The sequence below is a fragment of the Miniopterus schreibersii genome (genome assembly GCF_964146895.1).
Source record: "Miniopterus schreibersii genome assembly, chromosome: 12".
Lineage (NCBI taxonomy): Eukaryota > Metazoa > Chordata > Mammalia > Chiroptera > Miniopteridae > Miniopterus > Miniopterus schreibersii.
In genome coordinates this window covers 37,077,849-37,098,693 of record NC_138112.1, presented here as the reverse complement: position 1 = coordinate 37,098,693, position 20,845 = coordinate 37,077,849, and the positions used below count along the sequence as shown (strand labels likewise).

Genomic DNA, 20,845 nt, shown 5'->3' with positions numbered 1-20,845 from the left:
CAAATCTCCTTTCATCACCACTATCCCCACTTTACCTTCTTCTACCTCTCTCCCACTCCCTTTACGCTCTGGTAACAACCATATTGTTGCTTGTGTCTATGAGTTTTTTGTTTTGTTGCTTAATCCCTTCACCTTTTTCACCCCCCTACCCCCTCCCCTCTCAGAGATGTCAGTCTGTTTTCTGTATCTGTGAGTCTCTTTCTGTTTATTTTGTTCATTAGATTCCACGTATAAGTGAAATTATATGGTATTTGTCTTTCTATGACTGGCTTATTTCAATTAGCATAATATTCTCCAGGTCCATCCATGCTGTCACAAAAAGTAAGATTTTTTCCTTTCTTTTTTTTCCCAACCAAGTGGTATTCCATTGTATAAATAGACCACAGCTTTTTTTATCCACTCATCTACTGATGGGCACTAGGGCTGTTTCCAAATCTTGGCTATTGTAAATAGCGCTGCAGTGAACATAGGGGTGCATAGTCTTTGCTCTGTTTAATCCTTGTTTTACCACTTATAGTCTGTGAGACACTGAACATATCTTTTTGCCTCTGAATCTGTTTCCTCATCTGTAAAATGGGATTCATAGTACTGATCACTGTTGAGAATTTAATGAGATAATGCAAACCTGGCTTGTAGTAAGTTAGTTGTTCAGTATATAGAAAACTTAAAGTGCTAAGGTACTATATAAATGTAAGTTGTGATTAGATACAAATTACATGTTATTCACGCAGCATAATTTTAGGTGGCTATATATGTGCTAGTCCTTGTGTTCAGCACTGAGGATACAAAAATAAATAAAAACTTGTCTCAGATCTTGTTATCTAATGAGGAAGATCATACCTGTAAGTGTTTAAATCTTCTGTAGCTCAATATAGTAGTATATGCAATAATAGAGAGAGGAGCCCATCAGCTGATGAATGGATAAACAAGATGTTATGTATCTGTACATTGAAATTTCATTCAGCCATAAAAAGAAGTGAAGTACTGCCTGGCTGGTCATGGCTTAGCAGTTGAGCATGAACCTAGGATCCAGGTGATCGCCCTTTGATTCCTGGTCAGGACACATGCCCAGGTTAGGGGCTTGATCCCCAGGAGGGGGCGTGCAGAAGGCAGCCGATCAATAACTCTTGTCATTGATGTTTCTATCTCTCTCTCCCTCTCCCTTCCTCTCTCTGAAATCAATAAAGATAATATTTTTTTAAAAACATGAAGTACTGATACTATAAATAGATACTGTAAGTATTATAATATGGATGAACCTTGAAAACAATATGCCAGGTGAAAGATGCAATGCTACACCAAAGGCCTAATGATTCCATTTATATCAAATGCCTAGAATAGACAAATCCATAGAGACAGAAAGTAAATTCGTGTTTGCTTAGTGATGAGAAGAATTGGGAGGTATGGGGTTTCCTTTTGGAGTGGGAAATGTTCTGGAGTTAGGTGGCAGTAATGGTTGCACAACCTTATAAATATAATAAGACCATTGAATTATATGTGTTAAAATGGTGACTTATGTGAATTTTATCTTAATAAAAATTAAAACATAACAGAGGGAAGACCATAGATTCTTGAGTGAGTTTGGTAACACTTTTCGGAAGAGGTAACATTTAACTCTTTCTGTGTTTGTACGTAGAAGTTGGTAGATCTAGGTCAAGACATTCCAAAACAAACAGAATTGTAGAAGATCACATATAGAATGATGGATAAATGCAAGCTAATATGTCTTTGTTTTTTCAGAGTGATTTGGGTTGCATAGAAGTTGAACATTAATTCATAGCTGTGTCTCGGGTTTTTTTGAACATAAAATTTTTATTTAATTGAAAAATAAATTTCTTAGAATTATCAATAATATGGTAGTACATTTTGATTTATAGAGCTCTTCAAATGCAGAATTTCAATTACATTTTAAAGCAAATCAGACAAAGTTGAAATAGGGGTTGGCTAGATGATTAAAAAGCAATTATAGAGAAATAAAGAGTTTCATTAGCATTTAAACATGCGTACAAAATTAGGTGTTGACATCCTTGTTTTATGGAAGCCAGGTGGGTGAATAGCAGAGATAAGGTTTGCACTCTGGTCTTCTGATTTTTATGGCCAAAATCATACATTTGAGTTAAACTTTTCTTGATGCTTTTGTTTTTCAGAGGTTGAAACCAACAAATCCAGCAGCCCAGAAGGCTCTCACCACACCCACTCATTACAAACTGACACCCCGCCCAGCCACCAGAGTCCGACCAAAGGCTTTACAAACAACAGGCACAGCCAAGTCACAGCTCTTTGATGGACTGGATGATGATGAACCATCCTTAGCCAATGGAGCATTCATGCCCAAGTGAGTTTGCTTTTGTTAACATAAATTAAATGTAAAATACACGATGGGACAAAAGTAGGTTTACAGTTGTGATTATGTGAAACAGAGTTTATTCATGTAATTATTTAATAAAGTATACTACAATGTTATGCAGTTATTTTTTTTACTTGAAAAATATAGAATGTCACAGAGAATAAAAATGACCTGACCACTTTTCGAGGATAATATAGTTAACATAAAAATATTTTAATTAATATGCTTTAGTTTTACATATACATATTTCTTTGTTTTGTTTTTGAAAGGTTAGTGCTTACATAATTTTATTTTAAGCTGAAGACACTTTACTTACAATGCAAATTGGCCAGACTAAGACGACTCTATAATTTTGATTCCCATACATATAGCTATTGAACAAATAATAAAAAAATTACACAGAAAAACATACAGGAAAGTATATAGAAGAGTTGTTGGTAAACATAGAAAATTACACTTAAATTATGTATTAGAGCAAATATGCCCTAGAATGTTAATACACGCGTGGAAAAAAACCCTGAATAAAAATACATACTAAACTCTTAACAGTAGTTAATATCTGAAAATATAACTTCAGGGCATTTTATTTCTGGGTGGCTTATTGTTTTGAGATACACAGTTTCACATGAACACACACAGACACGAACTTTTTAAACAGCAAATACTTCTCTAATCAGAATAAAAACTGTCATTCTCTTTTTTGTCTTTGTCTTTTTAAACAGCAAATACTTTTCTAATCAGAAAAAAACTGTTGTTCTCTTTTTTGTCTTTGGAGATAAAACTCATCACTTACAGTTTTTTGTCTATGAATGATGTTAAAAAGTGATCGCTTCTTTCTTTCATGATAATAATATGGTGGGCTGCTTTTTCAAAAAAAGATGGAAAGTCCAATTTTATACATTTCTTAGAATAGCATTAGATTATTTTGAAGTCAGAGACTGTATTATTCATGTTCGTGTCTCCAGTATTTAGCAAATTGTGTGGCACAGAGTTGTTGAAAAGGGCTTGGATTCACCAGTCCAACCATCTCTCAGGGCAGTTTCACCAGGTTTTTTTTAGGGTTTTCTACACTTTTCTGTTATTTGGCTTCATCCGTCTGTTCTCTGTACCTGTCTCACTTGATATTTCTGATGCCAGTCCTCTTCACTTTTGCCTGACACTGTTTTATGTTCTTTGTCTTCAAGTTTTATGTTTTTCATGTGAAACATTTTTAAATCCCTCTTCTCTTTCCCCTTCTGTCACTGTGTTTCAGTCCATTGTTGTTACTATTTTTTTAATGATCAAATTGCCCCACCTTTGGCTACCATTAATAGGGCAAGTACCAACTTAGTTTTCGTGGAGATAACAGTTCTTCATTTCAAGTGCCTGTTTCATTGGCTTATTTAGTAATATCATTACAATAAGGACTATAGCATACACAGGTTTGGAACAAACACTACTGGTGTTTATTACCATGTAACTCAGTTGCTGAGTCTGGAAGTAAATATATGAGAGTGGTCTGCTATTTATAGTTGTTTGGTGTATGGTTGGTTTTTGTTTGTTTTTTTAATATATCTTTATTGATTTCAGAGAGAGGAAGGGGGAGAGAGAGAGAGAGAGAGAGAAACATCAATGATGAGAGAGTCATTGATCGGCTGCAGCCTGCAACCCGGGCATGTGCCCTGACAGGGAATCGAACCCCGATCTCCTGAATCCTAGGTTGATGCTCAGCCACTGAGCCACGCCCAGCTGGGCTGGTGTGTGGTTTCTTTAAAGAAGAAATCAAGCATATTAATACCATGAGTTTAAGTGAATGTTGATTTAGATGTCTTCTATTGGTTTTTCTATTTGAAGCTTGTTTACTATGGAGGTTCTTGCCTTAGGTAAACCTGCTGTATACAAACCTGAACATTCTAGCTATTTGTGATCCTTTGCATCTTTGGATATCAGAGATTTTTATTCCTGTTTCTTTCTTGTCATTTTACTTTAAAAATTATTCTCATTTAGTCAAGAAGTATCTTATTTACCTACTTTCTTCAGGAACTCAGCATGCTGAGTTCTTTGGGAGGAGACAGTCATAAATCCTTACTGCCAAAAGAAAAGGAAAATGTTTACAGAGAGAAAAGACATGTAGAGAAATAATTAAAATATAACATAGTATGATGAGTTTATAACTAAGTGTATCTATAAAGTGCCTAGTGGTTCAGAGAACCATGAGTAATAATTTCTAGGGGAATTTCCACTGTTTTGAACGTGATTAGGTTTATTCTTCCAGATGCCAGAGTGCAATATATTTCGGACATTATGTTTTGGTCATGTGTTTATAGGAAGAGTTTGTGAGTTGAATGAACTTGTTAGATCATTTTTAGATGTATAAGAATTGAACAAGAGTGCCCTTTTTTACTCTGGTTTTTAAGATAATGTCTGTGAAGTAACTATGTGTCTGAGGTTTGTTTTCCCCCCCCCTTTTTGATCTCTGTTTATAGAAAGAGCATTAAGAAGTTGGTTTTGAAAAACCTTAACAATAGCAATCTCTTCTCTCCTGTTAATCGTGATTCAGAAGATCTAGCCTCACCATCTGATTATCCAGAAAATGGAGAGAGGTAAACTGCATTCTGTTTTGTGTTGTTTCTGGTAGAGCACTCAATTCTCATTTTGAAAAAATTCTGAGCTGAAAATTTATTTATTCTGCGAAAATTTATGAAGCCTGGCAGATGTTGTGTAGAAGTATTACATCAGATGAGCACCTAGAAATTAAGTAATGTTTTTGCTTTTTGAGTACTTTAGATCTTAAAATTATTGGAGTTCTTCTGATCCAGTTCTGCAAAACTATTTTGGTATCCATGTGTGTCATTTTGAACAGAGTTAGCTTACATTTGACATTTATCCACTCCCCTTTAAAACAAGGGATACTTTGTGATAAGTATTGGAGTGATGATAATTGTAACCAAACCAAAGAAAAATAAGTATAGAAGTATATAAAATGAATAAAGGAGGAAGTGGAAGTATATGCAGGAATCCTTAATAGTTTGGTATATATTCTTACAGTTTAGAGGTTTGTTTATAAATGTTTTCTTATAAACATTGCAGAGATTATGCATGAATGATATGTATTCTATAACCTGCTCATCTCCATTTATTTTATTATAAATGCCATTTTATATCAGTATGAATATTGATAACCCTATAGCCATTTGTGAATGTAAGATAATTCAGTCAGTTCTCTACTGGAGGACATTTAGATTATTTGATACTCTATATTCAATATAATGACTGAGTGAAAAATTTATATATACATACGTGTGTGTGTGTGTGTGTGTATCCACTCCTTTTTTTTTCTCTTTGGATAAAATTTTAGTTTGATTTTTTTTTTCCTTTTTCCATTAATGATGTATTCTCTAATACCTTGATGGTAATATTTTTTAAAAATCTAAATTTTCTTTTAGTTTTTTAAAATTGAAACTCACTACTGGTTATTTGACCCCCACATGGTAGAGCATCTTGTTTTTATTAAACTAAAAATCTGATGCTATAGCCATTTATTCATGAAAATAGATCTATTAAAAGCATGAAATCTACAGCCAGATTTCCTGGGTTAAAATTTCAACTCTAGCACTTAACAGTTTTGTGACCTTGGGCAAGTTACTTTATTTTCTGTGTCTTAGTTGTCTTTTGTATAAAATAGAATGATAGTAACCTATGTTACCAGGTTACTATAAGTATGAAATGATTTTTTAAAAATATATATCTTTATTGATTTCAGAGAGAGGAAAGGAGGGGGAGAGAGAGAGATAGAAACATCAATGATGAGAGAGTCATTGATCGTCTGCCTAGCCCGCAACAGGAATCAAACCCCGATCACCTGGATCCTAGGTCAATGCTCAACCGCTGAGCCACGTTCGGCCAGGCTTAAATGAATTTTTAATATGTGGAATTACCTAGAATAGTGCCAGGGACTTAGTGAAGGCTCAGTAAGGGTTGTTATCACTGTTACTACTACTACAAGGGTCTGAGATACTGTTTTTATTTTCCTTTTTCAGATTCAGTTTCCTGAGCAAACCTGTTGATGAGAATCATCAGCAAGATGGAGATGATGATTCTCTTATGTCACGTTTTTATGCTAACCCTATTGCCAAACCCATTCCTCAGACCCCAGAGAGTGCTGGAAATAAACACAATAACAGCAGCAGTGTGGATGATACCATTGTTGCATTGAACATGCGTGCTGCCTTGCGAAATGGGCTGGAAGGAAGCAGTGAAGAAACCTCTTTTCATGAGGAGTCATTGCAGGATGACCGGGAAGAAATAGAAAATAGTACTTATCATATGCATCCAGCAGGTCAGGTTCAGATTGGTGCATAACTAATCTCTTACCAGTCATTTGAAATTTCTTGTTATTTGTCACAGATTTTTAACAGAATGAAAGTCAGCTATCTGAACTTTTAAATGTTTTTTATTGCATTTTATGGAAGTTAACATAAAAACACTTTTCACTTATACTTTGGTCAGTTTCTAAATTCATGTACTTTTGTAACATTTGAGGTAGTTAAAATTCATGTCATTTAAATTATCCTGGTATAGTTTAAAGATCCCAGATTTTATAGCCAGAGAGGCTATCGTCATACTTTTTCTAGCTTTATAAATTTGCATAGATTGATGATTAGTTTTTAAATTAAAATGATAGTGGTAATTATTTCTTAAGGTGTTTGAGATTTCAGTTAGATTTAAGTATATAGAACAAAATGCCTGACATGTATAGGCATTCAAATGGTAGCTGTTGCTATGATTGTGTATTACCTCCTCAGTTTTGTGCTTGCTTCTCCCCTTCCCCCCCATAATGAACTGATTTTCCCCCCAACTAACTTATGAAACAAGTAATATAAACTATAAGATTAGACTGTCTTGCTTGCCTTTTTTCTGTGTTGATAAAACATCTTATTTGGGTTTTGATAAATGTCATTACCTTTTTAAAATTTTATTTTATCGTTTTTTTAAATATGTTTTTATTGATTTCAGAGAGAGGAAGGGAGCAGGGGAGAGAGAGAGAGAAACATTCATGAGAGGGAAACATCAAACAGCTGCCTCCTGCATGCCCCCTACTGGGGAAGAGCCTGCAAACCAGGCATGTGCCCTGACTTGGAATCAGACCAGTTATCTCCTGGTGCATGGGGCAGTGCTCAACCAACTGAGCCACACCAGCCGGCCTGTCATTACCTTTCTTAAAAAATTGAGGTACAAATTATATATAGTGAAGTGCACAGATCTTGAGTTCATTTCAGTAAAATTTGATACATACATATTCAGATACCTAATACCTCAATCAAGAGATAGAACATTTCTTTTACCTGGCGAGTTCCTTGTGTCACAATCCCCAGAAGTCAGTCACAGTCTGATTTTTGTTACATAGATTAGTTTTGCCTGTTCCTGAACTTTATATAAATGGAATCAAATATACATTATTCTTTTTTACTCTAATTTTCATGAGATTGCATCCATGATGTATGTATCAGCACCTTTGTTTTTTAGCTCAGTAGTATTAAATATGTCACATTTGGTTAATCCATTCTGTTAGTGAACAGTTGGGGTTGTTTCACAGTTATTCTTGAAGTGTCTATAAAATTTTTCTATATCTAGTGATCTTACTGCCTTTATATAGTGCTCAAAGCACTTAAAAATAAGCCAGCTCTAATAGTATATCTTCTGGTCACTTGGTGCCCTAAGGAAACAATTTTATACATTCACTAAGAATCCCAAGTATATATGCTTATGTGTGTATATCTACATGAATTCATTTTGCTACTACAATTTTTTTCAAATATCCAGTCTAGATTTTTTTTATTGTTTCTAGTTTTCTCATTGACCTTGTTTGCCACCTCCCAATTTAAAATTTCATTCCCAAGGACATTAACAATCCTCTAAACCTTGCCAGTAGAGAAACAAGGTAAGTATACAAGTGGGCATTGCTGGAGGCTGGTGTTTAATCTGATATTGGCTTAAATTGTTTTCTCTCAGAGAGAAAGTTAGCCTCACCTCTACATATACATGGGACAAGGAGTGATTAGAACAAGCAAACCAGTATTCTGTTTTCTTTGAATTTTTTCAGAAATCTACCTAGTTGGTACTTTTTTAAAAATTACACTAGATATATAGACCTTTAAGTTTCCATTTGTCTTTGGGACTTTCTCATATAGGGTTTTTCATCTTGATTTTGGCTCCGTTGGAGGTGTAAATATGAAAGATATAAGAGCTTTATGGAAGACAATAAGCTATAAAATAAAAAGTCCTGGGTTTGGAGTTTTAGCTCCATCTATACCACTGAATTGCTATGTAATCCAAGGCACGTTCATTCCATCCTGGGTTTTAGTATCTTCAGTTGTACAAAAGAAAAGAACTAAGTAAGCTTTTCCCGGAGTATCTTCTATGGAATGCCTTTCATAGTGTAGTGTTGTTGTTTTGTTTTAATATGTTTTTATTGATTTCAGAGAGAAGGAGGGAGAGAGAGAGAGAAACATCAATGATGAGAGAGTCATAGCTTGGCTGCCTCCTGCACATACCCCACTGGGGATCGAGCCTGCAACCCGGGCATGTGTCCTGACTGGGAATTAAACCGTGATCTCCTGGTTCATGGGTTGATGCTCAACCACTGAGCCAAGCTGTCCAGGCATAGTGTAGTGTTTTAGTGGGTGTCAGTGAAAAGAAAGTCCTGTGGTTAAGCCTGGGAAACATGGGATTGAGTAAAGTTGAATAGACTTCCTTATTTTGCAAGTTTTCAGAACCTGAAATATGCTGTCCTAAACATGCTGTGCATGTTTCCCAAACTAAAAAAACAAAACACGTTTTTCCCTAGGACTAATGCTTCTTAGATAACCAGCTTGGAAACGTGCTTTATCCCTGTGTATTTTCTCTTTATGTAATAATTTAGTTACTGATTATTCAGGTAATTTAAAAAATTACTCATTTTATAGAAAAATTTTAAAAAGTGAAATATTACTGAAAATGCTTCTGCCTGAAGACAGTCAAAATTAATATTGTATTTTTTGTTTCTTTTGTCACAGGCATTGTTCTCACTAAGGTTGGGTACTATACTATTCCATGTATGGATGATCTTGCTAAAATTACCAATGAAAAAGGAGAGTGTATTGTCTCTGACTTCACTATTGGTCGTAAAGGTGAGTGTGAGTTTAGGAGTTAGTAGTGTATAAGCCAGAGATCTGCACCTTATATTTTTAATTAAGTAAAGGAAGCTCTTGATAGCGGAATCCATTTTTACCCCTACATTTGGACCCACCTTGGCCTGAATAGCAGAAAAGAAACAAAACAAGACTAGAGCCTTATATCATTCTTTGGTAACTATTTGGCTCATTGCAGTTTTCTGCAATTAAAGAAAATATTGTAAACAGCAAGAAGTACTAAGTGAGAAAATTCAATAGTTGACTAGATGAGTAATATTTAGATTCAACTTCATATTATTAAGTTATTACAAGTGTAATTTTATTGAAAAACTCAGGTATCGTATTCAAAAAAGGGCTCAGGTATTTTAACTTGTTTGCAGACTAGGTGCTAAGGGTTGTTTGTATAGCAGCAGTATAGGTATTTGACGAGATTTAAGGCTGTTTTGAGTTCAACATAAATGCTGTGAAAATACTGATGTTAAACCAGATGGCAATGTATTTGGTGTCATCCATACATGTTATGGGTGAAATAACCCATTCAGTGGTATTGCTGGGTGATTGAAAATATTGATTAATGTTTAAGCAGCTTGCTCCTTCTAATAATCAGAATTAGAATGTAGGTATTTGCTCTCTATACAGGATGAGTTTTTAACTATTTGTTCTATCTTGTAGGTTATGGTTCAATCTATTTTGAAGGAGATGTGAATTTGACAAATCTAAATTTGGATGATATCGTTCATATCCGAAGGAAAGAAGTTATTGTCTATTTAGATGATAACCAAAAACCACCTGTGGGTGAAGGACTAAATAGGTATGAATTTATTTACATACTTAGAAAATAACTAAATCACAGTTTTTTCTATAAACACAAATGTATCTATGTTATATACATTTTTCTGCAATTTGCTTTTTTGACTTACTGTCCAGTGTCTGATTGTTTCTCTACTTTGATTTAGAAATATAACAGATAAAGCAATATTATGCTATAACTTCTTGACGCCTTTTCTCTAAAATTAGCTCTAACTTAATTTCTAAAAACATTTTAAGTAGTATTTTATTTTTTCATATTTCTGTGGTGACCGTGCTTACATCTTTCTCCATATTTTAGTGTGAGAGGCTAGCTTCTGATATTTCTTAGACAGGTGAAAGGGCCATACATAAAATTGTTTATTTTCACAACCTACCAAGATTGAATTATGAAGAAATAGAAAATATAAGCAGTCCTATAACTAATAAGGAACTTGAATCAGTAATCAAAAACCTCCACCTTATAAAAAGCCCAAGACCAGATGGCTTCAATCGTGAATTCTTCTGAACATTTAAAGAAGAATTCACACTAATTCCTCTCAAAGTCTCCCCAGAAAATTGCAGAGAAGGGAATACTTCTGAACTCATCCTGTGAGGCAATCATTACTCTGATTTCAAAGCTAGACAAAAACATTGTAACAAAAGTACAGACTAATATCGTGATGAGTATTGATGTAAATATCCTCAATAAAATACTAGCAAATAGAATTTAACAATACATTGAAAGGATTACAGACCATAACCAAGTGAGATTTATTCCTCGAATGCAAGGATGATTCAACATACAAAAATTGATCAATGTAATACATCACATTTACAGAATGAAGTAAACCACATGATCATCCCCATTGGTTCAGGAAAAGCATTTGACAAAATTCAACATCCTTCCATAATAAAGACACTAGTGCTAAAAGAAAACTCCCCTGCTGTATTTGAAAAATCCACAGTAAATACCATACTCAATAGTGAAAGACTGAAATTTTTCCTACGATCAGGAGCAAGACAAGAATGCCTGCTTTTGCCACTACTGGAAAATCTGAGCTAGTCAGTTAAGCAAGAAAAAGAAGTAAAAGCATCCAGATTGAAAAGGAACAAGTAAAATTATCTCTGTTCACAGATGATTTGATCTTCTATGAAGAAAGCTTGAAGATTCCACTAAAAAATATGTTATAACAAATAAACAAATTCAGCAGAATACAAAATCAACATGCAAAAACTTGGTTTTTTACACTAACAATGAATGATCTTAAAAGGAAGTTAAGAAAACAATTTTGGCCCAGCCGGGCGTGGCTCAGCGGTTGAGCGACGACCTGGGATCCAGGCGATCAGGGTTTGATTCCCGGTCAGGGCACATGCCCGGGTTGTGGGCTCTATCAATGACTTTCTCATCATTGATGTTTCTATCTCTCTCTCTCCCTCTCCTTTCCTCTTTCTGAAATCAATAAAGATATATTTAAAAAAAAAAAAAAAATTAAAAAAACACAAAAAAACAATTTTGTTTACAATAACATCAAACAGAATAAAACACTTAGGAATAAACTTTACCATGAAGGCAAAAAGGCCTGTACATTGAAAACTATATAACATTGCTGAAAGAAATGAAAGAAGACCAATAAATAGAAAGATACCTCATTTTCATGGACTGGAAGACTTAAAATTGTTAAGATGTTCATACTACCCAAAGCAATCTACAGATTTACTGCATCTATATCAAAATCTTAATGGCATTTTTTTTGCAGAAATAGAAAAAATTCTTCGTAAAATCGTGGAATCTCAAGGGAGCCTGAATAGCCAAATTAATCTTGAAAACAGAATAAAACTGGAGGACTCATACTTTGATTTTAAAACTTACTACAAAGCTACAGTAACCAAAGCAGTGTGGTATTGGCATAAAGACACACAATATAGACTAATGGAACAGATACAATAAGAGAGCTCAGAAATAAGCCCTCACATATATAGTTAAATGATTTTCAATAAGGTTGCTAAGACCAGTGGGGAGAGAACAGTCTCTTCAACAAATGATTTTAGAAAAACTGGATATTCACATGCAGAAGAATTAAGTTGAACCATCACATTATGCCATATATAAAAATCAACTTAAGATGGATCAAAGACCTAAACGTAAGACCTAAAATTCTTAGAATAAAGGATTTTATTTTCTTTAAGTTTCATGACATTATATCTGACAAGGATTTCCTGGATTCGAAACTAAAAGTCACAGAAATAGTAGTAAAAATAAACAAATTGGACTCCATCAAAATTTAAAACTTCTGGCCTGTTTTGGCTTAGTGGTTAGGGCGTCGGCCCGCAGTCTGAAGGGTCCTGGGTTCAATTTCAGCCTCAATCCCTAGCCCCAGTCGGGGCAAGTGCAGGAGGCAATCAATTTAAATGTCTCTCTCTCTCTCTCCCTCTCTCTCCCCCCCCTTCCTCTTTCTGAAAAGCAATGGAAAAAATATCCGCAGGTGAGGATTAAAAAAAAATATTTTAACCTCTATACATCAAAAAGCACAATTAATGAATGAAAAGGCAACCTACAGAATGGGAGCAAATACTTACAAATCATATATACAATAATGGGTTATAAACCAGAATATGAAGGAAGAACTACAACTCAACAAAAGTTTAAAAAGAGAATTGAATACACATTTCTCCAGAGGATACACAGGTGGCGAACAAGCATATGAAAAGATGCTCAACATATCTAATAATTAGTGAAATCCAAATCAAAACCACAATGAGCTATCACATCCATTTGGGTGGTTAGTATAAAAAAATAAGTTTTTGCAAGAGTGGAAAAATTAGAATCTTTGTGTATTATTGGTGGGTAAGGAAAAGGGTGCACCTGTTATGGAAAAAATATGATAGTTCCTCAAAAAAATTAAAATAAGCCAGCAATTCCTCTCTAGATATGTATCCAAAAGAACTGAAAGCAGGACCTCGAAGACATGTTTACACACCCATGTTTATAGCAGCACTATTCACAGTAGCCAAGAGGTAGAAGCAACACGTGTCCAGTGACAGATGAATGGATAACAAAATATATCTTCATACAGTGGACTATTACTCAACCTTAAAAAGGGAAGGAAATTCTGACATAGGTGACAACATGGATGAACCTTGAGGACATTAGGCTAAGTAAAACAAGCTGGTCACAAAAATAAATACTACATTATTCTACTTATTTGAGTCATCTTGAGAGTCCTATTCATAGAAATAGTCAGTAAAATGGTGGTTGCCAGTGATAGAAGTAAGGGGAAATGGGGAGTTAATTTTTAATGGTATAGTTTTCAGTTTTTTAAGATGAAAAAGTTCTGGAGATTGGTTGCAGAACAATTACATATATCTAACACCACTGAATAGTACGATTAGAAATGGCTAAGATGGTAAATTTTGTTACACTTTTTTACCACAGTAAAAATGTTTTTAAAAGTCATCTATTATTAAGTGCTAGTCACTGTATTAGGTGCAAGGCATACAGAATGAGTAGGACACAGTTCTTGAACTCAGATATTGATACTAGAAGGAAACTTGACCACTATTATAGTCATCTTCACACTCATTATTTAATGGTTCATACCATGATATTCCTGATACTTCATTCTGCAAGCATTTATTGTCCTTTGATGGTAGTTGCTGCTGTTATTACTGTAATTAAGTACAGTAGCACTCTGAGACCTTTACTGAGACTTAGTTCTTAGCACTGGACTATGACCATTGGACTGTTAGCACTGGACTCTGTCAAGGACACATAACTTAAGTGTTACTAAAATTAGATAGGAAATAATTGATGTACGGTAGTAGTTTGGAATAAATGGAATTTGACCCTTGAACCAAATACTGAGCTAGTTGATGTTGTGGTAGTTCCTTGCTATTAAGCTTATCTACCTTGGGAAGCAAGACTCAAGTTTATGAAACATTTGCAGAGTAATTTCAGAGTAACATAGGTACCTTTATTTGCTATTTCTGTAGATGTGTTGACTTTCTGGTCTTAAATTTGAAACATTGACATTTTACTTGGTTGTATGTTACAGGAAGGCTGAAGTTACATTGGATGGAGTTTGGCCAACAGATAAAACATCTCGTTGTTTAATAAAGAGCCCAGATCGACTTGCTGATATCAACTATGAGGGAAGATTAGAAGCAGTTTCAAGGAAACAGGGAGCTCAGTTCAAAGAGTACCGTCCTGAAACTGGTTCTTGGGTGTTTAAGGTATAGTCACTTAACCTAGTTCTTATTAACTGTAGTGAGCGTCACAAAATGTTTGAAAGTGATCTGCTCTTAAATTCTCTTTATGTTCAAATTAGGAAATAGATATAGAAATACAATAAGGAGCTGTTATAAACTTTATGGGCTTACGATTCAAATCCTCTTCTCCTTCCTGTGAGCATTTAGATACATTTCTAAGATGTGATTTTCTAATACGTGGCATTATTTAGGGACATCAGGCAAAATTTTTGTTCTCTTAATCAACTCTGCCTAAATAATTGTCATTCTTTTAAAAGATTTCTGGGATGAGGCTGACTTCCTCCCTTCCTTGATAGTTTAACCCAGGGGTGGGGAACGTTTGGCCCTCAGGCCCTATATGGCCCGTGATATCATTTGGTCTGGCTCTGCCAAGGCAACTGCAGATGGGACTCCAAATTCAATAAATTCAGTGAAATGTTTGACCAAATACAGCAGGCTAATTTTTAAGTTGATAACTTTGTATGGCCCTCGAATGATGTTATAAATATCCAAATGGCCCTTGGCAGAAAAAAGGTTCCCCACTTTGGTAACCCATTGGTTTCTTTCTCTTCTAGGCCAATTGGAGTATTTCTTTTTCTTTTCTTTTTTTTTTAATGAGATTTATTCTTTTTATTTTATTTTTTAAAAATATATCTTGCCCGGCCGGGCGTGGCTCAGCGGTTAAGCATTGACCTAGGATCCAGGCGATCAGGGTTCGATTCCCAGTCAGGGCAAATGCCCGGGTTGCGGGCTGCAGCCGATCAATGACTCTCTCATCATTGATGTTTCTAGCTCTCTCTCCCTCTCCTTTCCTCTCTCTGAAATCAATAAAGATATATTTAAAAAATAAATAATGAATAAATAATAATAAATATATCTTTATTGATTTCAGAGAGCAGAAAGGAGAGGGAGAGAGAGAGAAACATCAATGATGAGAGAGTCATTGATTGTGCCCACAACCGGGCATGTGCCCTGACCAGGAATCAAACCCTGATCACCTGGATTCCAGGTCGATGCTCAACCGCTGAGCCATGCCCGGCCGGACCAATTGGAGTATTTCACTTGTTGAAGGCTCTTGTGTTGGTAGAGAACAGCTAAGCAGTATGTAGATATGAAAATAGTAATGGCTCGTTTGGATTCAGTTTCCTGTGTTGATATGTTTAATAATTATATGAGCAACTAGTACATGCATCAGACATCATCTAAATCTTAGAAAAATAGTGAAGTGACATTTCATTGTGCTTTAAATAAATTTTTTGATATCTCTTTTTTTTTACCTGCAAGATAGCAAGCATGAATATTGTGGAAGCTCTTCTGAATAATAAGTGTTAAAATTGATTTTGTTGGATTCTTCCCTTCCTTAGGTGTCCCATTTTTCTAAGTATGGCCTTCAAGATTCTGATGAAGAGGAGGAGGAACGGCCATCCAAAGCTAGTACAAAGAAGTTGAAGACTGCTGCTTTGCCTCCTGCAGGCCAGGATGTACCATTCCAGATGGCTCTTAATGGCAAACCAGCACCTTCTCCCCAGGTAGAGAAAGGACAGTGAATTTGAACGGAATCCATGATACAGAAGTTAAAAGCAAGTCATTCAGCTAGTACAAAGCTGTTTTATGACCCCCTGGAACTTTGAAGAGTACAAATATTGCCAATCACGTTGAGACAAGTATAAGGGAGGAGGGCATGAGGTGGTACTGGCATCTGGTTTTTACCTGAGAGATTTAAAGAATTCTCTTGCCATTTGGATCATTCCTTCTACCGATTGTCTTTCTTAAACACCTCCCTCTCTCTCACTTGGACTTGCTGAATTCTCTGTTCAGTGATCAACTTAAGATAGCCTTTTGCTTCTGTGGGTTGATGCAGAGTAAATCCTGCTTTTATTGACTAATGATGTGCAAGTTTAATCTTGTTCTTTATCTTCCTGGTTATTTAAAAGTTCAATTAGCTTTCTGCAATGGTTTTTAACTCCATTTTTCTCAAGATTTTGGCTTATACTTCAGGTAACCTCTTGATACTTGTATTTTAACGATACATAATCTTTATGAAAATAAAGTTTTAAGAATACAAATTATTTGTCTTGGGGAGAGTAGGTGCTGCATTGTTTATTGCAATTACTTGTATCAAACTCTTTTTCAGTATTGTTAAACCACCATAAACTTCCTGTCCTTATAAGGAAAGGTTTGTAATTTAATATCAGGTAGTTTCTTTGCCAACTCATAAAAATTTACTTTCATTTAGATGTTTATATTCAGTCAAGTTACAAAAATTTTTTTTTCTTTGCTGCCATACTTCCTCAGAGAAGAGAATTTGATATAGAATTACTTTGTAAAGAATCTTCTACCTCTCAGCTGCTAAAAGCAGAACCTTTGGAATTTTCCATGCTACAGTTCTTACAGCTGCTGATTTGTGCAACTTTTATGGTTTATTAAATAATTTCTTGGGAGGCAATTTCTGGAAATTGTGTATTTATGTTCATGTTTGCATATACAGAGTGAAGGGGAGGGTATGATAAAAGTGGGAGACGGGAACTATATTGACTTTTATGTTTTTAATCTTTTATAGCATTTAGAATACCCCTAAGAAAGCTCTTCTGAACTAAAGAAACGCTGTAAATGGACTTAGTTTTCAAGTTATGTGTGCTCATTTTGTCTGAATCATAGTTTTTATAATCCCTTTCTTTCCAAAGTGTTTTTTGACCTTAACATTATATGTATTTCTTAGAATAAGAGTCAGTTATACTTATCGTCTGCCAACAAACGTGATATGGAGGAGGATCCTAAAAATACAGCTAGGGGGCAAAGCTTTATCTGTGAACAGATGAAAATTTACGAAATTTGACTCTCAGTGGTTTTAGACTTTTTAATTTCCAGAATACAAATAGTAACAGATAATTATAAATTCATGTGATGACACTTGAGTAGGTGAGAGTTCTTTGACAAATTGAGCACCAAAATATTTCAGAACCAGGTTCTAGGAAAAAGAGGGCTAAGGATCAAGATGAGAAAAAAGAATATAGTGAATATGGGGGCTTTGTGCAGAGACCTTCTTTGGTGGAGGAAATGGGCAGCCTTTGACCTTTTGGATAGGGGAAGCAGAAATGGGTAGAGTTGTTTAGATATTCCGCTAAGGTGTTAAAACAGTAAGGTGGGATTCTGGAGAACTCTTCATATCGCCCAGTGGTTGCACAGTTTTTGGTACCAGAGACCTACATGTTACTTGGCATGAGAATACTTAAGCCACCTGAATGAACTGGGAATAGGTCTGCGAGTCTTCTCATTCCAGTGCCAAGAAGGCTATCTTCACACCATCACCTGGCCCCCTTGGAGAGGTTGATTTCTATGATACGCAGTTCTTTCAGGCTGTTATAGTTTCCTTTCCCCCCTGTACACAATCTCAGGTTCTGGAAAGATGTATATTTTTTTACTTATTTTATTTTTTAATATATCTTACTGATTTCAGAGAGAGGAAAGGGGAGAGAGATAGAAACATCAATGATGAGAGAGTCATTGATCGGCTGCCTCCTGCACGCCCCTGACTGGGGATCGAGCCCACAACCCGAGCATGTGCCCTGACCAGGAATCGAAACCGGATCGCCTGGATCCTAGGTCGGTGCTCAACTGCTGAGCCACGCCAGCCGAGCTATATATATTTTTAATCACATTTATTCCACTGCCTTTTATATAACATCTTCAGTCACCTCTTTGTAGTTTGTTCTTAAGCCTTACTTTGCTCCTAAAAAGCAAGTAAATCTAAGCAATCAGAAAACATAAAGGCAACTAAAATTTTATATAATCTTCTCTTCTGCACCTTTTAAGTTAGGGAAAAATTTTAGCAGAAAAACCTTCACACAGATGAGTTAGGGCAGTTGCAGAAACGTTTTGTTTGGTAGTTAGAACATTATTTCCAAAGTGCTGATTTGAGATCCAGTTTTTAGCTCACTGCATCAGTACCTTCAAGGAAGTTTAATATATTTTTAAGGAAAAAGGTGTTTAGGATTTTGAAGAAAATTCCATTTTACCTATGTATACTTTTTTGAAAAATAAAATGGCAGCTATCTAAATTTATCCAATAGATAAATATACATTTTAACATATATTTTATATTTTTATGTAATTTATATATATTATATATATATACATAAAATAATTCTATGGCCACAAGCATATTTGCTTCAGATACTAATGTTATTGAGTTGTATGCCTCCTACAGTAATTTCCCTTAGTGTATGTGTAGAAATATACACACTTAATTTGGTGGGCCTTGAAACCCTGACATGGAATTTTTTCTCTTGAGAACACAATGTTATTGAAGGGCTGATTTTCCAGCAAAGTGAATATCAACATTCTTTGCAGTTAAGAAACAAGTTGTTTTGGAAGCAGGCAACAGTAGTAGTTATGCTGAATTAAACTATTTGGATGAGAAGGACAGTATGAATTATTTTCATACCTGTTTAACCAGAGACTGATCATTTATCCTTTGTTGAATAAGGAAGTCTTGGTTTACTGTCCCTACCCCTACCCGAATCATTTTACCTACTGGATTAAGAGATGCTTTATCTTTGGGATATTGGCAGCTTTGTTTTTATGAGGAAAATTATTTTAAGTTGGAGAGTGGAGGTTTCTCAAAATCATTAAAAGTTTCAATCATGAAACCTCACCCTCCCATATACCTAAATAGACGGTAATTTCGTCTGTGTACTTAGCCTTTGTAGTGTACTCTGCTGGCATTTAGACATAAATAAGATATCCCACTTTAAAGAGATTGCAGTGTGGGAAAGTGAGAGTTAAAATGATTTTCTGGCTGCTTCTCCCAGTACATGCCTTTCTTTTCCACAGACCTCCCAGGGACTTCCTTTTTAATTTTCTCAATTCCTTCTGAGCCATCATTTTTTTATTAGATATACTTTAAAAAAATTCACGCATAGGGGGTCCTAGGAGCTTATCAGGTCCTCGTGGTTTCATAGTAATGCATTTCCCCCACGTCCACTTATTAGATGATATCTCGTAGCTTTGAAGTGTATGCATGAGGATGGACTAAATAAAGCCTTGATCTTTAGCATTCTTCTAAAAGATATGCTGTTCCCTTAGGTATCCAGTGTATTATTTGATGAAATCATTCCCATTTGCCTGAAAATGTTCTAGGTGAACATCTCTTCATGTTAGTATCTTTTCTTTGTTGACTAATATAACATTGGAACCATCTTCCCCCTTTTCCTTTCCTCCCACCCATCCTTGCTCCTTCTTGTCCTTTCATAGTTAATTGCTTTCTCTACTGTGTACCAAGCACTGCCTAAGGCAATAGAAATAACAAAGAACGTGTTCAGTGAATGTTGAATTTACCCATGTGCTTGACGTTAGATATAGGAAACAGTAGGCCATAATCTTTGTGTTCATGCCTCAACAATCTGGTGGGACAAGTGTATTTATGCAAGAAATTATAATACATTGTGATACATTATATAAAATAGGTATAGACAGGGTATTATGGGAGCCCAAAGGAGGAGGGTACCCTAACTGAAAGGTTGACAGAGAATGGGAACTTTTCCTAAAAGTGCATTGGTTAAAAATTAACATTAGGGAGCTGTTGGAGTGAGACTGTTCCCGTAATCCTTCATCATCACTGGGACTGTTTTTCCTCCCCAGAATTTTAAAGCATAAAAGTAGTGAGACCTGTCTGTAGCCTCCCCAATGTGTAAACAAAAGTATCATCTTCGTCGTTTGAACATTATCTAGCTTCTAGTTTTGTTTAAGCAGTCTTTGGGGATTGGTCGTATCTTAAGCGGCAATTCACCATGTATCCAACACCTCAGTTTTTCTTTTCTTTTTTTTCTTTTTTTTTAAAAATATATCTTTATTGATTTCAGAGAGAGGGAGGGAGAGAGAGAGAGAGAGATAAAAACATCAATGATGAGAGAGTCATTGATTGGCTGCAACCCGCAACCCGGGTATGTGCCCTGACCGGCAATTGAACCCCGATCTCCTGGATCCTAGGTCAATGCTCAACCGCTGAGCCACGCCTGGCTGGGCAGTTTTTCTACAGTTATAGATGGGAGCAGTCATTGTTTTGGTAACTCTTGACACTTTTAAACAAAGGAATTATTTCCAGATTAAAATTGTTCCTGATAATACTACTTTGTTGTCTCTTTTGGGAAGTTAGAGTGACAGTTCTTGTATCTTACATGGTCCTGCACAGGTAGAGTCCAGCTGACCTTAGGATGCAGTCACCCAAAAGATAAATTCCAAGCCCCACATTGTGTTAACTAGAAATTTATTTTTAAGTGTTTTCTTTAAAACAGTGCAAAGTTACATGCGACTT

At 35.3% G+C, this 20,845-nt stretch overlaps 1 protein-coding gene across 8 annotated transcripts in view; it reads left to right on the top strand.

The window, feature by feature from the left end:
• NUP98 (nucleoporin 98 and 96 precursor) overlaps window positions 1–20,845 on the top strand; it is a gene marked incomplete at its 3' end in the record, with an annotated part of 99,270 nt that overhangs the window by 50,388 nt on the left and 28,037 nt on the right. For all 8 annotated transcript variants that reach the window (XM_081154979.1, XM_081154982.1, XM_081154983.1 and 5 more), the window contains 7 exons: window positions 2,148–2,335; window positions 4,813–4,929; window positions 6,367–6,665; window positions 9,382–9,495; window positions 10,171–10,309; window positions 14,340–14,517; window positions 15,897–16,061. In XM_081154979.1, the coding sequence (XP_081011105.1) occupies window positions 2,148–2,335; window positions 4,813–4,929; window positions 6,367–6,665; window positions 9,382–9,495; window positions 10,171–10,309; window positions 14,340–14,517; window positions 15,897–16,061 (1,200 nt within the window). The remainder of the gene's footprint in view (window positions 1–2,147; window positions 2,336–4,812; window positions 4,930–6,366; window positions 6,666–9,381; window positions 9,496–10,170; window positions 10,310–14,339; window positions 14,518–15,896; window positions 16,062–20,845) is intronic.